At 39.4% G+C, this 20166-nt stretch overlaps 2 protein-coding genes and 1 pseudogene across 2 annotated transcripts; 1 reads left to right on the forward strand and 2 right to left on the reverse strand.

Annotated features, from left to right (window-relative positions):
- Positions 1-1073: 1073 nt before the first annotated feature.
- Positions 1074-5200, reverse strand: LOC121764530 (annotated as a pseudogene).
- Positions 5201-7237: 2037 nt separating this feature from the next.
- LOC121764531 lies at positions 7238-16304 on the forward strand. The gene is made up of 9 exons (XM_042160540.1): positions 7238-7899; positions 8550-8906; positions 9054-9206; positions 9659-10805; positions 10956-10986; positions 12117-12744; positions 13578-13940; positions 14277-14429; positions 14939-16304. The coding sequence occupies exons 1-9, from the start codon at positions 7323-7325 to the stop codon at positions 16126-16128; spliced, it is 4599 nt and encodes a 1532-aa protein (XP_042016474.1). The 5' UTR covers positions 7238-7322; the 3' UTR covers positions 16129-16304.
- Positions 16305-16805: 501 nt separating this feature from the next.
- Positions 16806-19937, reverse strand: LOC121764923 (receptor-like protein 7). Its single transcript, XM_042160957.1, has one exon. The coding sequence runs from the start codon at positions 19927-19929 to the stop codon at positions 16993-16995; it is 2937 nt and encodes a 978-aa protein (XP_042016891.1). The 5' UTR covers positions 19930-19937; the 3' UTR covers positions 16806-16992.
- Between the last annotated feature and the right edge of the window lie 229 nt (positions 19938-20166).

Consider the following 20166-nt stretch of genomic DNA (forward strand, 5'->3'; position numbering starts at 1 on the left):
CTCATTCCTCTCGGAGATTTACAAGCAGGTGGCCTCCGTGGCGGCGTCGATTCGGAGACACACCGGCGTGCACTGCTCGAGGCAGTTCGACAAGGTCCAAACCGGCCGCTTTCCCGGCACCGGCTGCGGATCGTTCGGATTATCGCTTTTGCACGCTAAAATCATTGCCAATACACATAACAAAATCAAACAATCAGCCGATTTCTTATCCGCCGTATTTGGTATTTCCTCTCTCTCGATCGAATGGATGGATGATGAAACGAAGGCAAGAGAGTTAGTTTTGGCTAAATATAGAGATTTGTTGAGGAAAATTTGTGCTGATAATGGCTTGGAGAAATGATTGGAAGAATGATGGAACTTTTTCCGGCGGTTCTTTGAATATGGTTTTTGATTTGTTATTTTTAATTGATTTTACTAATTCAAACGAGTATATTTTGTCATAATTGTTGCAATTTCCAAAATTTGATTTCGATTTATATTTATAATGTGATAATAAGTAGCTTTTCAATATAATACAAAAGCGCAACATGCAAACTCACTAAAACCAATCTCTTTCAGAAATATCTTCGAACAGCTTACAAACACTTGTGGTCTCGTTCAAGATTAATTTTGGTTCTCTGCTAAAATCTTGCGCTTCACTCCATGATAATCAAATTGGGCTTCTATTTAGACCCGTACATCCCGACCTCGCTCGTGCAACTGTATGTTTATGGGTAACTAGCCACTGCACTCGAAGTGTTCGACGATTTGCCTGAATGCGAGATATTAACTAAAGACATCGATTGTCATTTCAAGAATGGGTTTATTAGCGACGGAATAGATCTCAGATTTGTCGTATTCTGGTTTCATTCTCTGCATTCTTCTTGGTAGGTTCGATGCTTGTTTAGGTGTAATGTGTAAAATCAATCTAGTTTGAAAGGATTGACCTTTTTTTTGGCTATTATAACACTGTATATATTTTGATTTTGAGTTTTGGTTGATGCAAAGGAAACTCTATGTCTCTATCCATATATGAAATGTCCACATATAATAAGTAAAAGTATAATCTAAAATGAAAAATCTGAAAAACTAATCTAAAATGTTTGTAACTATCGACCGTTTGGAATCTCTCCATCGAGTTTATTGTATGACAGATTCAAGAATGAAAGGAATGTGAGTTCTGCAACCTCCCGAGGAATTGATCCCGACAATTGATTTATGGAGAGGTCGAGTGATTCGAGCTTGCTCATCTTGCCAAATAACTTTGGGATTCCACCATTCAACGCGTTTTGGGAGAAGTTGAGGACATGAAGCGAGTTAAGATCACCAAGTGCATTCGGTATCCCGCCTTGGAAACTATTGCAAGAGAAATCAATGACATTAAATTCATACCAAATCTTAACAAACTGCTCCTCTACCTCTTTCAACATCAATTTCACCCCACTCGTTGGGCCAAATCCTTGTAAACATCGCCCTCCAACTAGAGAAGTTTATTGACTCCAGACTTCCATTGAAAGAGAAGTTTATTGACTCCAGACTTCCATTGAAATGATTTGAAGATATATCTATAACTTGAAGACGCGGCCAGCTGTAACACGAAGAATCATGGTGTTTTCAAGTACCCAAAAGACTAGCCTGTTAGGATAGAGAGAGGAGAGCCCATTTAGTCTATATACCCCACATGGAATTGACAAGATTTTGAATCTTTTCTAGTTGAAAAGCGCCATTGAACATGTTTTTAGAAAGCAATAGGAATTTGATACGAACCTTTATTATTATTATTTAGTTTAGATATTATAGGGATTTAGCATATCTTTTTCTATATCTTTGTTTTCTTGTTCATTAAGTCAGTAGCATTATAAATAGGATAGACTGTTATCTTTTTTATTCATTCAATTAATATATGAAACTATCGTTATTTTGGCTCAATTGAGTAGCAAACAAGAAACATCTCCTAAGGCTGCCGACGAGGCTGATCTCGCGCTCAGCTGCCCCTTTTTGCCGTCCAAGTCACGACCCAACGTTGGGCGCTCGACAACGACGACATCTCGTTTCTTGATTTTGTGTGGAAATCGACGTTAAGGAAGACGGTCCTTAACAACTGGTGCTTTCATTGAGAGCTCAGCATCCTCCGTCTGCGTTCATCCATATCCCCAAATAAACCACTACCATTTCTACCGCAACCACGATTCAGTCCGTCAACATGTCATACGACTACGCCGGCTATCGTCGTCGTCAATACGACTTCCCTCAGGCCACATAGCCATTCCGTCCCTACCATCCGGCCCAACCTCGCCGTGTAACCAGTTGGGGCCCTCCGAGCAGCCGGGTGGAAGTACTCCGTCCTCCGTCGTGGCCTGATCCAGAATCACCCTACGTCTCACACCACTTGGCTCCACCTGATCGTCGCCCACGGCCGAGATACCAGCCCATCGGGTACCGCGATCGCGCGCAAGACGCTTGGCCCCGACACCGCGGTGGCTACGTCGAGAAGGGTGGCCACTTATCTGATCGCGGAGATCATCAGACCCAATTAGGGTTTGATCGCTACCTGCCAACCCCAACACAGCGGCACCGCCCAACGTGCTGGGACCCACCGGCTCAACAGGAGGACCGCGGTTACCCGACCGTTGACCGGCCTCGACGCTCGAAGACGTGCGGGGACCGACCTTGCCCTCAGGAGGAGGTGAGAGCGCGAGTCCAGCCCGCCTCCCACCAGCCCCGCTACTCCATCGAAAAGCCAACGCGGGACCTGTACAGTCAGCCCGCACGTATGACCAGTCAAACTCCGGAGCAGCCACGCCTGCCGCTAATACGAGTCTCCCAGGCGGAGAAGTCAGAACGGTCCAGGTTGGGTCTCTGCTGGCATTGTCCCGAGAAATGGATGATGAAACATGTGTGTAAACAACGCATTCTCTGTTATGCGGATAATGGGGAGGAGTTTGAGGAGAACATTCAAGATGAGAATTTAGTCGAAGAGAAAACTGATAATACTCCCACGATAGTATTCGGTGATGATGTTCCCCATGGCATTACCGATGTTCACAATGATGGCGCTCCTCTTGATGTTCAAAACAATGAGTCCCCTGGAGAGTTCCTCAAGAACAAAGGGATTGTCAAGAACGACAGTGAGCCACCGCAAGTGCTCGTTGGGGTGTATGATGAGAAGATTGGTGAAAATGAGGAGACATTGCTAGAAGATAAAGAGGAGGATGGTTCTATTGGTGAAGTGGAGAAGATAATCGCCTCACTCAATGTTGTTCAAGTGTCATCCAAAAATGTTGTTGGAAATTGTTGGGGCAAGAAAGGAGATGGTGCTTACACCGATTTGCCCGTAATTGCTTGTGTCTATGTGGATTTGAATGTCGGTGATGTTCCAAGTATGAATCATCGATCAACATCGCTCGACAAAGATGCAAGGTTGATCCCTCCGAGTAATGACATGCCATGCTTGGGCATTCTGGGAGGCATGGACAAGCTTTTCGATTTGGCAAGGAATTTTTCGGACAAAGTTGGGTCTCCTTTGTTGATTTTTTATGGAAGTGAAGAAGGGAGACGTTCATCTGTTCGGTGTGTGTTTGATCCAGGAGGAGTTGCCTCGCCGAAGCTTCTGCTTTCAACTCTCCTTTTTGCTTCATGGTTCCCACCTTGAGGACAAGGTGGATTTTAACCGTGGGGGAGTTGATACGAACCTTTATTATTATTATTTAGTTTAGATATTATAGGGATTTAGCATATCTTTTTCTATATCTTTGTTTTCTTGTTCATTAAGTCAGTAGCATTATAAATAGGATAGACTGTTATCTTTTTTATTCATTCAATTAATATATGAAACTATCGTTATTTTGGCTCAATTGAGTAGCAAACAAGAAACATCTCCTAAGGCTGCCGACGAGGCTGATCTCGCGCTCAGCTGCCCCTTTTTGCCGTCCAAGTCACGACCCAACATTGGGCGCTCGACAACGACGACATCTCGTTTCTTGATTTTGTGTGGAAATCGACGTTAAGGATTTAGGTCCTTAACAGAATTCAAGACTCTGAAGTTGGAAGAGAGAGTCAGGAATAGGCCCTTCAAGTTGATTACAACTCAAATCTAAAGCAACAAGTTTGGAGAGACTATGAAACAATGTGGAAGAGAGTGATCCTGAGAGGAAGTTATACGACAAGTCGACATGCCTTAGTTCGGTAAGGTTAGCAAAGGTGGATGGTATTGAACCCGAGAATCGACACTTAACTAGGTCCACGTAAGACAAAGGTTTGAGCTTGCTAATTGAGCTTGGAATCGACCCGAAGAAGTTGGTGAACCTCAGCACTATAGTATTAAGCGATCCGTTCCGAGTAAACGGAGGAATGCTTCCACTAAGTAGTGCATTAAAGGATAAATCAAGAATTTCCAAAGTAGGTATATGGAAGATGGTACTAGGAAAGGAGCCCTTCAAATTGGAATAAGCAAGAGTCAAGGTGGTCAAACTCGAGAAATTGGCGAACGAGTCAAGAACCACGGTTGATAGATCATTGCCATCTAGCCGGAGAATGGAAAGGGAATGGAGTTGTGAAAAGGACTTAGCCAAATGGCCAGACAAGCCACAATCGCGCAAGCTCAACCCGGTGAGGTCGGGTAAATGTGATGATATAATGTGGCTCCATTTTTTCCTCTCATGAGAGGAAGTCACATTGAGACCATCAAGGTAGAGCTCCCTAAGCCCGGTTAGGTTTCGTACAACCATCTCCAAATTTGGATATTCGAGCTTTAGGGTTTTGTCGTCGTTGGATATGTCGAGACTGACTAGTCTCCTCATGAAGGAAAGCTCCACGGGAACCTGTCCACCAAAACCAGCAAATGACAAATTCAAGAGTATCAAATAGGTCAAATTGTGAATACCTTTTGGAATAGGAGACAAGTTGAACTTATTGTAGGCCAGATTTAGCTTCTGCAGATGCATTAGTTTGAACAGACTCGACGAGTCCCCAATTCCACCGGAGATAGCCTCATGGTCGAGCTGCAGGCTCACGACGTTTCCTGCACCATCGCATTCAACACCATACCACTCATCACTTTGAGGCCAATGCACCAATTTTGTTGAAATGGAAGAATTGAAGATCAACTCATTCTTGAGTTGAAGCAACAAACTTTTCTGATGGTGAAGACATTTTTATTATATGAATGAGTAGTGAAAATGAAAGAGTATAGTATGGAAATGAAGATAAACTTTTGAAGCATTGTGAAATAATTTCTTGTATAAGTGAATATTTGCAGCAATGATATTGTGCCTTAAATACAGAATCACTCAGGCATTTCATCAAACAAGTGAAAATCGGTCAAAATTCTTCTTCTCTGATGCTATTTACCTCACATCTCAACAACAGTGGTACGCTCTGTTTTCATCCTTACATCATTAATACACTCGTACATATATATGTAAAATGTAGGTTTTTCGTCGGCGCAGTCAACCTGTTCGATATTTTGCCTGAATGGGATTCTTGGTAGATGGAGTCTTTGGTGACAAAAAGTCACATGGTACTAACAGTGCTCCCGGTGGAATTCTATGGGCTTCTGAGCCCAATTTCGTTTTAGGCCATTTTCAGCCCATTAATGATTTGTATATTTTGGAATTGTTATTCTGTAGGATTTTAGTTCTTTTCAAATTTCCAGAATACATTTTTAGGTCTATATTCCTAAGCCCACAACAAATCCAAGTGCCTCACTAGTATTGAGCCATTTTAATTTCGTCCGAAAAGAAAAATAATTACTCTCTTAAATATACATGTAAAAATTGACAAGTAAAGAAACCAAGCTTGAGCACAACCGGTTCTGCTCAGACTTAGTTCAATTTCAACTCTTCATTGCTCTCACTAGCATTGAGCCATCTTAATTTCTGTGTTAAATAATGTCCTTTATTTTCGTCCGGAAAAAAGAAAATGGAGCATATATTAAGAATGGGTTAATATATTTTAAAAATTAATTGCTCTCTTAAATATACATATAAAAATAGTAATTAGAAAATTCGTTCGGCTTGAATTAATTCGCTCGACAAACAAGCGTACCAAGCTCAAGCAAAATTGTTTCCACTCAGCTTGGTTCAATTCCATCTCTCCATAGCTCTCACACAAAAACCTCCCAAATGTTTTTTTGGGAATTAATAGAAACAAAGTGATAAAAAGATAATAGAAGAAAGATGTGTTTATGGCACAAAATATTGTTGATAGTTATCATTGAATAGCCCTACAATTGGACACATTTGGAATAGTCGTTATGGAATTGTCCTAACATATGACACATTTGGTATTATGTCTACGTGTTTGTTCACTCACTCTCGTCTCTTTGCCCCACACGTTTTGGAATTTGAAAGCACTCGATGTGTGGACTTCATTTAGTTATCCATATTCTTTTGGGACGAACTAAAAAAATAGTATATATTTTTATGAGAAGAAGGAACTACATTGATAACTTTTTTTTGCTAAATTGATATTTTAATAATTTTAATAAAAAATAATTTTATTAATTCGTTTGTTGTCAATTGTTTCTCAAATCACAAAATCATTTTTCTCTCACCTAAAATAAATTTAATTTTATATAATTTTCTCAATTTTAAATTGTTCTTACACAAATTATATATCAAACTACATGTAATTTTATGAGTACTCTAACGAAATCATAATTGCGGATATTTATATAAAAAAATTTGCATGGCCATTATAAAGGTAATATTCGATACAAATTACTCCACACGTCCGATAATAGGGGTCTATTTTGCCATTTTTCGTTCACTCTCAGTTCATTTTCACTATAAAATGTAAGTAAATGATAGGCTTTTGCCTATCAAAGGAGTAGTTTGAGAGAAAGAGGCGCTAATGGTAGAGAAATCAGTTTCTCCAAGAGGGAGAACCGGAGAGAATGATAAATATTAATATAATTCATTCTGCTTGATAATAATAATAAAAGACTCCACACATATTTATATTTATAATATGTGTGATACAAAAAGATCTCCTATAAATTAGGAAAGCAAATCAAATTCTAACCACTATGGAAAGTAAATAAAATCATAACAACTAAATAATACTAAAACATAAATAAACTAAATAAATAAACTGACAGCTCCCTTCCGGAATAAAATAGAATACCAGGTCCCTATCAGTAAACTCCATTAAATTATAGTACTACTATTTTATTATAAAATTAAAATATACAAATGAGACTCATATCTATTAACTTTTTTCGACATATATTTATCACTAATATTTGATGTTTCTTGTCTATTATAATGATGTTGACATTTATATACTAATTCTTATATACACAAAGGAATTAGCATACTACAATTCTTGGCAAAGACAATCAAATGCAAATGATATATCTTCACTTGATTTTCTTCTTCTTTGCTCTTCTTCGTCCACTACCTTCATCTCCTAGCCCATACCATAAACCAAATTGCCCTGATCGTTGTGGGAATGTAACAATTCCATATCCCTTCGGAGTCGGGTCGGGTTGCTCGCTCGGGTACTCGTTTAACATCACTTGCAACACCTCCACCACCCCTCCAAAACCCTATCTCAACATCAAAAAATATAATTTAGAAGTGGTTGAGATAAGAGCTGATAACCCGACCCGGATCCGGATCCGGTACCCCTACCTGATTTATGGAGTTTGCTATAATCTAACCTCAGGCAACAAAACGTGGAGGGAGGAGAACTACATTGATTTGTCGGAGACCCAATATACGTTGTCGGAAAACAACTGGCTGACTACCATTGGCTGCGATGACTTTCCGGCGGTGACTACAAATCGGGGCCAAGAATACTACCTCGATGCCTGCGTTGGCTTCTGTTCAAGAAATAGGTCTACTGTCGGCGTCTGCCCGAACAACGACGACAGCAATTCCGTCGGCGAGGGCTGTTGCCGGGTACCCATTGCCAAAGGTGATTGATTGCGTCGTATTCCATTTCGACCTGTCACATTCCTTTTATGGCAAAACAAGCAATTAAACGTCTAATTTCATCTCATTTAACCTGCTCCCCTATGTCCATAATCAATTGACACCACTTACTTTTTCTTATTTTTCGTAGTGGACCTCATATTCATTAATTTATCCACTCACATTTTATTATAAAACTAGTAGGTCTCACGTTCTACTAACTTTTTCAATCTACTTTCCACTATAATTCTTAAAACCCGAGTCAAGTTAAACGGGTTCAGTTATTCGTGGACGGAGGGGTACTTAATATAATTTTTTTACTAATTTCTTATTAAGACCAACAATTTCTCAGGGCTCTTTTTTATTCACTTCAATAATTCACTAGATCTTGGATATTTTATACTCCCTTACATCCTTTTAAAATAGACCCATTTTGAAACGGCACGGTGTTAATGCATACTTGGTAAAGTGATTGACGAATTGTTAATAGAGAATTACACCCACCTCAATGGCAAAACTATCAGTTTTTAGGAGACGGAGGGGAGTATAATTTATCATGAAAAGTTAAAATAAAACATAGGAAAATTCTAGTTTCAATATTTTAAATTCAAAATTAAAAATACATGTGCCCTAATTTAAGGTGTTGCTTCACAGGTACCTGGTTCCTTTATATGGGTTTAGATGACCTGACTAAAATCGTGAACCGTACAAGGTTATTCCCTTGCAGCTATGGCTTTGTGAAGGAGAAGGGAAGCATCAAGAAACCTGCCTACGAGTATGATCTCAGCATCCTGCGGCAACAGCAAACCTCCAAAAAAAGTCAATGGCCGCAGGTGGTTAGTCTGGATTGGAGGATCGGCGACCAGAACTGCTCTCGAGCACGCCTGAACTCGACTTATGCATGTCAAGCTAACTCTCATTGTGTTGATTTTTGTGCCGAGACGAGCGGATACCTTTGCAACTGCTCGCAAGGATATACCGGCAATCCATACCTCTACCAAGGCTGCACAGGTTAGTAGTATAACACGATAAAATCACAACTCGATTAGCCTAGCACAGCCCGAAACTCGGTGGGCTGACCCGATTAACATCCCTAGATTTTAGCCTCTAACTAGTGTATCAAATGACAAAAGACTAGTGACCAGCCTTGTGGTGCAGATATAAATGAATGTGATGATAATCCATGTGGTCCACATTCGCAATGCAAGAATGTTCCCGGCTCTTTTAGTTGTACGTGTGATAGTGGATATAATGGTGATGGAAAGAAGGGTGAAAGTGGTTGCACAAACACTATCAAATTTGTCCTAATAGGTAACCCCTTCTCCTATTCTATTCAACATATCCACAATTCAATTCTCAATAATACCCCATTGACATCACCTGAGATTTGATCTTCGCCGTTTGTTTGTTTTAAGACTTAACGGACTATATTTGGTACTAGTTATACCACTAAGATATTAAATTTGAAATGATATTATTTGATTACTAATACTATACTGGTTTGGCTATTATTGATATATGTTGAATGATATGCTTATAGTCATTTTGTTTTCAAAAGCTATACAGAGGTAATATAGAATGTGGTCCAGTTAGATGCCAAAGACGTTGTATTGATAATTTTATGTTGATAGAATGATTATCGTATGATTATCCTTTTAACATTAAGTTTTGAGAATGAACCAAAAATAATACATATTCCATCATTCAAACCGAACAACCCCTTAGTATACTGTGTAACCGTGTGCTGATATCCATGGTCACAGGTTTAGGTTCTGCGTTGGGACTTCTACAACTTCTTTTACTGTGTTTTTGGCTGCGTAAGGTGTTTGAAAAGAGGAAGAATAGAAAGCGCAAAGAAGATCTCTTCAAACACCTTCTCCTCCTCCAAAAACAAACAGGTGAGGGGTCATTTGGAAGAACCAAACTTTTCACTGCAAAAGAGTTGGAGAAAGCCACCGATCACTTCAACAAGAGCCGCATCTGCGGACGAGGAGGGCAAGGCATTGTCTACAAAGGCATGTTATCCGATGGCACAATCGTGGCAATCAAGAAACTAAACAAGGTTGATGAGAACCAACTTGAGCAGTTCATCAATGAGGTCTTGATACTGTCGCAAATCAATCACAAGAACGTGGTCAAGTTGTTAGGGTGTTGTCTCGCGACTAAGGATCCTCTTCTTGTCTACGAGTTCTTACCAAATGGGACGCTTTTCGATTTCATTCATGATCCTAAGCCTGAATTCCCGCTCACATGGAACATACGATTGAAAATAGCCACAGATGTATCGGGAGCACTGGCTTACTTACACTCTGCATCTTCTGTACCTATCTATCACAGAGACATCAAGTCTACTAATATCCTTCTGGATGAAAAATACATTGTCAAAGTGTCGGATTTTGGAATTTCCAAACTTGTTGAAGTGGACCAGACTCATCTAACTACCCTAGTGAAAGGGACGTTTGGGTATTTAGATCCAGAGTATTACCAAACAAGTCAATATACAGAAAAGAGCGACGTTTACAGCTTTGGAGTAGTACTTCTAGAACTTCTAACAGGGCAACGACCGATATCAATGGAGAGAACGGAGATGAGAAGAAACTTGGCTTCACATTTTCTTGCATATATAGGAGCAGACAACCTTGACGCCATTTTAGACGCCCAGGTTCTGGAGGAAGGTAGAAAAGACGAGGTTATTGCAGTTGCAAGGCTTGCACGAAGATGCTTGAATGTTAGGGGGCAAATGCGACCAACTATGAAAGAAGAAAGTTTAGTAATGTCCCAAACACATCCAGCTAATGATATGGAGCTCGAAGAAGAAGCAATAGTGTCTGAAGCAAAGGACATGGAGTACTCATGGACAAGCCATGATCATTGTATTTCCACATCATCATCGGATGCACATCCCTTGATGTCTAAAGACTAAAGGGGTATGGCTTCATTTCTTTCTTATTATTATTGTTGCACTAAGAAAAGAGCCCAAATTCGTTTTAGGCTATTTTTAGCCCATTAATAATTTTTTAGGATTTTAGTTCTTTTCAAATTTCTAGAATACATTTTTAGGTCTATATTCCTAAGCCCACAACAAATCCAAGTGCCTCACTAGCATTGAGCCATTTTAATTTAAGGTCTTGTAATTTCGTCCGAAAAAGAAAAACGAGCATATATTAGGAAAGAGTTAATATATTTTAAAAATTAATTACTCTCTTAAATATACATGTAAAAATTGATATTAGAAAATTCGTTCGGCTTCAATTAAGCACTTGCAATTTTCGGTCGACAAACAAGTGAACAAAGCTCAAGCAAAATTGTTTCTGCTAAGCTTGGTTTAATTCCATGTCTCCATAGCTCTCACACAAAACCTCCCAAATGTTTTTTTGGGAATTAATAGAAACAAAGTGATAAAAAGATAATAGAAGAAAGATGTGTTTATGGCACAAAATATTGTTGAAAGTTATCATTGAATAGTCCTATAATTTGACACATTTGGAATAGTCGTTATGGAATTGTCCTAACATATGACACATTTGGTATTATGTCCACGTGTTTGTTCACTCTCTCTCCTCTCTTTGCCCCACACGTTTTGGAATGCGAAAGCACTCGATGTGTGGACTTCATTTAATTATGCATATTCTTATGGAACGAACTAAAAATAAATGAGTGCATACTCTTGTGTGACGAATGAAGTATATCAAAAACTTTTTATTCTAAATCAATATTTTAATAATTTTAATAAAAAATAATTTTATTAATTCATTTGTTGTCAATTGTTTCTCAAATCACAAAATCATTTTCTCTCACCTAAAACAAATTTAATTTTATATAATTTTCTCAATTTTAAATTGTTCTTACACATTATATATCAAACTAAATGTAATTTATTGAGTACTCTAACGAAATCATAATTGCGGATATTTATATAAATAAATTTGCATGGTCATTATAAAGGTAGTATTTGATACAAATTACTCCACACGTTCGATAATAGGGGTCTATTTTGCCATTTTTTGTTCGCTCTCATTTCATTTCCACTATATAATGTAAGTAAACTCCACTTAAATTATTATACTATTAATATATTATAAAATTAAAATATACAAACGAGACTCATTTCCATATATTTATTAATATTTGTCCCGAGAAAAAAGGATGATAGATGTTGTTTCTTGACTATTATAATGATGTTTGACATTTATATAATTCTTATATACACAAAGGAATTAGCATACTACTACTCTTGGCAAAGGCATTCAAATGCAAATGATATATCTTCACTTAATTTTCTTCTTCTTTGCTCTTCTTCGTCCACTACCTTCATCTCCTATCCCATACCATAAACCTGGCTGCCCCGCCCGATGTGGGAATGTAACAATTCCATATCCCTTCGGAATCGGGCCGCGTTGCTCGCTCGAGCCATCGTTTAACATCACTTGCAACACCTCCACCACCCCTCCCAAACCCTACCTCAGTCTCAACGCCAGTAGAGTTAACTTAGAAGTGGTTGAGATAAGAAGTGATGACCCGAGCCGGATCCGGATCCGGTACCCGTACCTGCTTTATGGAGTTTGCTATAATCTAGCATCAGGCAACGGAACGTGGAGATATCGGAGGGGGATTAACTTGTCGAAGACCCAATATACGTTGTCGGAAAACAACTGGCTGATTGCCGTTGGCTGCGATGACTTTGGGGAGACCATTACATTTCGGGGCCAAGAATCCTTCTTGGACCCAGGACACCTCGATGCCTGCGTAGGCTTCTGTTCAGGTAATAGGTCTGCTGTCGGAGTTTGCCCGAACAACGATGACAGCAACTCCGTCGGCGAGGGCTGTTGCCGGGTACCCATGGCCAAAGGTGATTGATCCTCGATACTGAATCATATTCCATTTCGACCTGTCACATTCCTTTTCTGGCAAAACAAACAATAAAATGTCCGATCTCACTTATTTTATCTCATTTACTTAATCTACTTAACACAATTTTATTAAATTCTTATTAAGACTTTAGTAGGCGCCTAGTGATAGAATTTTTCTTTATTCTAGAAGTGCTGATAATCTATCCATATAATTATTTAGCTTATTTTATGATTTAATGTTTAGTTGTTAGGATTTAATATATTTTTTATAGTGATTAAGATTTAATATGTTTTCCTAGTCATATATAGGGCTACGGAATCCGAAATACCAGCCTTATCGTACCAAAAAAATACTGAAAAATACCAAATTTTGATATACCGTGATTTCGGTACAGTATGAGATACCTAACCGAAATATTTCCATAATATATCGGTATGAATTTTAATATACCATTGTATACCAAAATTCGGTATATACCGTAAAATATAAATAATATTCTAAAAACTCAAATTATCTATTTTTATTAATGTTGAAAGTCAGGTATACCGACAGTATCGGTATAGAAATTCGTCATACCGAAAATAAGGTATACCGAAATTTTTGGTAAGGTAAAGCTATGATTTTTTCACATACCGAATTTATAGTATGGTGGTTTCAGTAAGGTATATCGTACCTACCCGCCCCTAGTCGTACGAGTATAATTTATCATGAAAAGTTAAAATAAAACATAGGAAAATTGTAGTTTTAATATTTTAAATTCAAAATTAAAGATATACAGTCCCTATAAAAAGATTTTTGTATCCAACCCTGATTTATGGTGTTGCTTCACAGGTACCTGGTACCTTAGTATCGGTTTGTTTGACCTGACTAAAATCGTGAATCGCAAGAGGCTTTTCCCTTGTAGCTATGCCTTTGTGAAGGAGAAGGGAATCATCAACAAACCTACCTACACATATGATTCCAGCATCCTGCAGCAAAGCTCCGCAGCGTTCTCCCAAAAAAATCAATGGCAGCAGGTGGTTAGTCTGGATTGGAGGATCGGCGACCGTAACTGCTCTCGAGCACGCAGAAACTCGACTTATGCATGTCAAGCTAACTCTCATTGCGTTGATTTTGGTGCTGACATTGAGGGATATCTTTGCAACTGCTCACATGGATATGTCGGCAATCCATACCTCTACCCCGGCTGCACAGGTTAGTAACAAAGTCAAACAATTTCTTAAAATCCGCATTATATTTAATAGGGAGAGGAGGGAGTAAACACTAACAAATCCTTGTTTTGGGCCAAACTATACACTTACAAAGTAGGCCCCATGCCCATATTACCAAGCGGGCTAAGTTAAGTTGGGCTGGGCTGGGCTGGCTAGGCTTTGTGCTATTTTAAACAACCTTATTAAATTATGTTTTGCAAGTGACCTAATTTCTTTATTTGGCTTTAAGAAAATGATTTTTATTTTATAAAACATCTTATATATATATGTGCTTCTTGTTTCAAATTACAATAGACTAGTGACTAGCCTTGTGGTGCAGATATAAATGAATGTGATGATAATCCATGTGCTCCACATGCGCAATGCAAGAATGTTCCCGGCTCTTTTAGTTGTACGTGTGATAGTGGATATAATGGTGACGGAAAGAAGGGTGGGAGTGGTTGCACAAGCTCAATCAAATTTGTCCTGATAGGTAATCCCTTTATCTTTTTCCATTCTAAATAAATGGACTCCATCATTCACTTAACTCATTACACTCACGTTTTATCATAAAATCAATATATAAAAATGAAGTCCACGTTCCACTAACTTTTCACAAAGTCAAAATGGGATTATAAATGGTGGACGGAAGGAGGAGTAGTTATACCACTAAGGGATAGTTATCATCGTAAGATATTAAATTTGAAATGATATTATTCGATTACTATACTGGTTTGGCTATAATATTAATATATGTTGAATGATATGCTTGTAGTCATTTTGTTTTCAAAAGTTATACAGGTAATACAGAACGTGGTCCATTTAGATGTCAAAGACGTTGTATTGATAATTTTATATTGATAGAATGATTAATCTTATTAGGTGACGTTCGGTTGCTATGACTAATTATCGTATGATTATCCATCGTACATATTCAATCATTCAAACCGAACAACCCCTTAGTATATTTGTTTAACCGTGTGCTGATATCCATGGTCACAGGTTTAGGTTCTGCGTTGGGACTTCTACTACTTATTTTACTATGTTTTTACATGCGTAAGGTGTTTGAGAAGAGGAAGAATAGAAAGCGCAAAGAAGATCTCTTCAAACACCTTCTTCTCCTCCAAAAACAAACAGGTGAGGGGTCATTTGGAAGAACCAAACTTTTCACTGCAAAAGAGTTGGAGAAAGCCACTGATCACTTCAACAAGAGCCGAATCTGCGGACGAGGAGGGCAAGGCATTGTCTACAAAGGCATGTTATCCGATGGCGCAATCGTGGCAATCAAGAAACTAAACAAGGTTGATGAGAACCAACTTGAGCAGTTCATCAATGAGGTCTTGATACTGTCGCAAATCAATCACAAGAACGTGGTCAAGTTATTAGGGTGTTGTCTCGCGACTCAGGATCCTCTTCTTGTCTACGAGTTCTTACCAAATGGGACTCTTTTCGATTTCATTCATGATCCAAAACCCGAATTCCCGCTCACATGGAACATGCGTTTGAAAATAGCCACAGATGTAGCGGGAGCACTGGCTTACTTACACTCTGCATCTTCTGTACCTATCTATCACAGAGACATCAAGTCTACTAATATCCTTCTGGATGAAAAGTACATTGTCAAAGTGTCGGATTTTGGAATTTCCAAACTTGCTGAAGCGGACCAGACTCATCTAACTACCCTAGTGAAAGGGACGTTTGGGTATTTAGATCCAGAGTATTACCAAACAAGTCAATATACAGAAAAGAGCGACGTTTACAGCTTTGGAGTAGTACTTCTAGAACTTCTAACAGGGCAACGACCGATATCAATGGAGAGAACGGAGATGAGAAGAAACTTGGCTTCACATTTTCTTGCATATATAGGAGCAGACAACCTTGACGCCATTTTAGACGCCCAGGTTCTGGAGGAAGGTAGAAAAGACGAGGTTATTGCAGTTGCAAGGCTTGCACGAAGATGCTTGAATGTTAGGGGGCAAATGCGACCAACTATGAAAGAAGTGGCTATGGAATTGGAAAGTTTAGTACTGTCCCAATCACATCCAGCTAATGATATGGAGCTCGAAGAAGAAGCAATAGTGTCTGAAGCAAAGGACGTAGAGTTTTCAGACATTGAGTACTCATGGACAAGCCATGATCATGGTATTGCCTCATCATCATCAGATGCACATCCCTTGATGTCTAAAGACTAAAGAAGTATGATTGCACTTCTTTCTCATTATAATTCTCATGAATTCTTTTCTTATGCATTTTGTGTGGTACTAGAAGACTTCTTGTTTCATATGTTATTTTATTTTCTATTTTTGGTGACAATTGAACTCTTTAGTTCATAAATTTAAATTTATAATATGATAATAGAATTATTACAGTTTCTTTTAGCATACATATACATCAAATACAATGGATGCTGTTACGAGGATGATTAAATTGATACGGAAACACAAAAATTCTAGCTTTTTTAATTCGAATTGAATTAATAATGATCAAAATTGATTGTGAAATAACGTGCGACACTATTTATAAGTGCTTTGGCAACTCTAGGAACTCAAAAGAAAATAAATCCAAATTACGAAAATGGTAACAAAAGAGTCCGGTAAATTAGTAAAATGATGATTTCACCCCTTAATTGACATAAGATGGCCAAAATCTGTCATATGTCGTGGCATAGGCCATGGTTAGACTCGCCAGCCTGTTTCACATGCACCGTGCAAATTTCAAGTCATTCCGACACAGTTGACGTTTTCAGCATCGGCAGCGGCAAGTGACGGAACTACACCAATCATGAAATCGTATGCCCAGTAATGTTGGAATAATGCAATCACTCGAGAATCAAAGCGATGATCGAGAAGAGAATTGAGGGAAGATCATGTATAGGAAAGAAAGTATGGGGAATTAAATAGTTTGATTGAAGACTACATACACAATACAAGAACATTTAGCACTAATTATGGAATACTACATACACTCGATCCAAGAAAATACACTCATAAAGTTCACTCATTTTAAACAAAAACACTTTTTAAGTCATACAAAAACACACAAAAATTGCTAGTAAACTATGTCTTGACATGGCTTCTCTTGTTTATGGCTTCAAACACACCATCAACAATATCATCTATTTTGTTGAAGTATTTCTCTCTGAATCTTCGACAGAACAGAAGTAGCCAGACAACGATTCCTACGCCCACAACGAATCCAAGCGCAGCAAAGACATATTTCCACTCAATCTCCCTCTTATCTTCTTCCACATTTTCATGATCAGATGAATCATTGTTATCGCTACGAATGCATGTTACGTTGAGATTCAAACCACACAGCTTCGGATTCCCTTTAAACGAATCAGCTGGAAAATTTTGTAACTGAGGGCCATTCGGGATCTGTCCAGCCAGATCATTGTAGGACAGATTCAAGAATCCGAGGAACGTGAGCCCTCCAATCTCCACTGGTATCCGCCCTGTTAGCCGGTTGTAAGAAAGGTCAAGTGATTCGAGCTTCCCCAGCTTACCAAGCGACTTTGGGATGCTTCCAGCGACCGCATTGTGGGAGAAGTTAAGCTGACGAAGCGAGATAAGATCACCAACCGCATCCGGTATTTGCCCTTGAAAATCATTGGAAGAGAAATCAATAGTACCAAAGTCAGACAAGATGCCACCATACTCCCTAGGCATGCCTTTCATGGTTATGATCACACCTCCTGTGTAGAGGCTTGTATCGTCGTCGCCCTGCAACTGTGTCATTCTCTTCCAGCTAGTGAAGTTCACTGACTCCAGACGTCCGCTGAAATTATTCGAAGATATATCCAGAATTTGAAGCTCTGGCCAGTCCTTGTGACACTTCACTTCGCCATGGAATCTGTTGGTGTGCAAAACAAGAACATGCAAGCTCGGTGGGAGCATGCATGGGAACGTGTCGTTGATCATGTTGTTCCCGATATTCATAAACTCCAACGACACGCAGCTTTTGAGAGACCTCGGGATTTTCCCTTCTAAAGTGTTGTTGTGAAGATCAAGATAGTTTAGGAGGCAATCGGTAGGGAAATTATCCGGGATGCCACCACTGAGATTGTTTCGCCCTAGATCCAACTCGAGGGTGTTTTCGACTAGACAGGGAGGTATGTTGCCACTCAAGTTATTAGAAGACAAGTCGATAGCAGAGAGGGATGAGATAGTGCAGAGGGAGGTTGGAATAGTTCCACTAAAACTATTGTTTCCAAGTAACAAGGTTTCAAGATTAGATGTGATATTAGGTGGAACGAACCGATGCAGGTCGCCCCTGAGCTGGTTCGCGTGCAAGTCTAGCTTCACAAGAGTAGCCGGGATATAGTAAGGCTTTTCCAAATCTGTTAAAAGATTGAGAGAAAGATCCAATCCCTCAAGTTGTTTCTCCCAAATCCAACTAGGGATCCCTCCAACAATCCCATTGTCTGAGAGGTCCAGTTGCCTTATGTCTGAATCTTTCAAGAATCCCGGGATAACTCGCAAGTTACATGAGCCTAGCGACAACTCCTGTATCCGGGAAGGTCCATACGTACTTGAGTTTTCGTCGCCACCATCTACTAACAAGTTGTTACCAGACAGATCAAGGCTTGTAAGATTGGCAAGGCTTCGGATCGTGTCTAGTTGAACAGTTCCATTGAACATGTTTCCAGAAAGCAACAACAACTCGAGGCTCTGAAGCTGGAACAGAGAGTTGGGAATAGGCCCTTCGAGTCGATTACTCCTCAAGTCCAGTAAAACCATGTTAGAGGCATTTACAATGGGAAACTCTTCAAGTAGTCCAATAAATTGGTTCTCCTTAAGATGAAGCCTTTTCATCGACGGTAGACCAAAGAGCGAGCGGGGAATGTGACCAGAGAAGGAATTGGAATTCAACCGGAGATAAGAAAGATAGGAAAGACCTTCAAACAGCGCAGCAGGAAGTGAACCTGTGAAGAGATTATACTGCAAGTCGACATGAACTAGTTTGGTTAGGTTAGCGAAGGTGGAAGGGATTGATCCGGAGAATTGGCAATGAGACAAGTCTAACGTGGACAAATTCTCGACATTGCTAATGGAACTTGGTATCGACCCGGAAAAGTTATTGCCAGTTAACACTAGTGACTCGAAAGATGCAGTGCCAGGAAATGGACCTATGCTTCCGCTAAGTGAATTTTCAGACAAATCAAGATTCTGCAGAGAAGGAATCTGAAACAACTTACTATGAAAGGAGCTGTTCAACTGGCAGCCAATAAGGCTCAAGTTGGTTAAACTTGGAAAACTGGCAAACAAGTCCGGAACTACTGTGGAAAGATCGTTGGAATCTAGTCGAAGAACAGAAAGGGAACGGAGTTGCCAGAAGGACTTAGCCAGAGGGCCAGACAGGAAGCAAGAACGCATGCTCAAACGCGTGATGTTTCGTAAATACGATGATATGATGTGGCTCCAGTTCGTCTTTTCATGCGACGAAAGAATGCCTGCACCATCAAGATAGAGTTCTCTAAGCCCGGTTAGATTCTGGAGAAGCATCTCCAGATTTGGGTGCTTGAGGCTTAAAGAGGTGTACTCGTTCGACATGTCAAGGCTGACCAATCTCCCCAACGACAGAATTTCGGATGGAACTTGGCCATCGAAACCAGCATATGACAAGTTCAAGTGTGTCAAGTATGTGAGCTTGTGGATACCTTTTGGAATGGGAAGGTAGCTGAAGTCATTGTAGGCGAGATTAAGCTTCTGGAGATACACGAGTTTGAAGAGGCTCGATGAGTCCTCCATTCCACCGGAGATAGCCTCATGGTCAAGCTGCAGGCTCACGACGTTGCCTGCAGCATCGCACTCCACACCGTGCCACTGGTCGCTTTGGTTCCATTGCACCAGCTTTGTTGAAATGGTGGAATTGAATATCAACTCTTTCTTGAGTTGAAGCAACAAGGTTTGCTGATTGGGAAGACATTGGCTATTGGAATGAGTGGAAATGAAGGAGGAAAGCATACAAATGAAGAGCAAATTTGGAAGCATTGTTGAGATTGATATATTGATGATTGAATTGTGTACAAGCAAAGAAATGTGTGGCTTTAAATAGCCATCCAATATACTAGTATTATTGAGAGCCACTTGAAAGACTTTAACATACATCATTATCATACAATTTGTCATGCAAAATGTAATACTACACCTATAAAATAGGTGAAGAACCGACAAGAAAATTTAATTTGAACTAAGAATTCAATATTCAAATTTGTCAATAATAAAAAA

Source organism: Salvia splendens, chromosome 14, assembly GCF_004379255.2.
Source record: "Salvia splendens isolate huo1 chromosome 14, SspV2, whole genome shotgun sequence".
Lineage (NCBI taxonomy): Eukaryota > Viridiplantae > Streptophyta > Magnoliopsida > Lamiales > Lamiaceae > Salvia > Salvia splendens.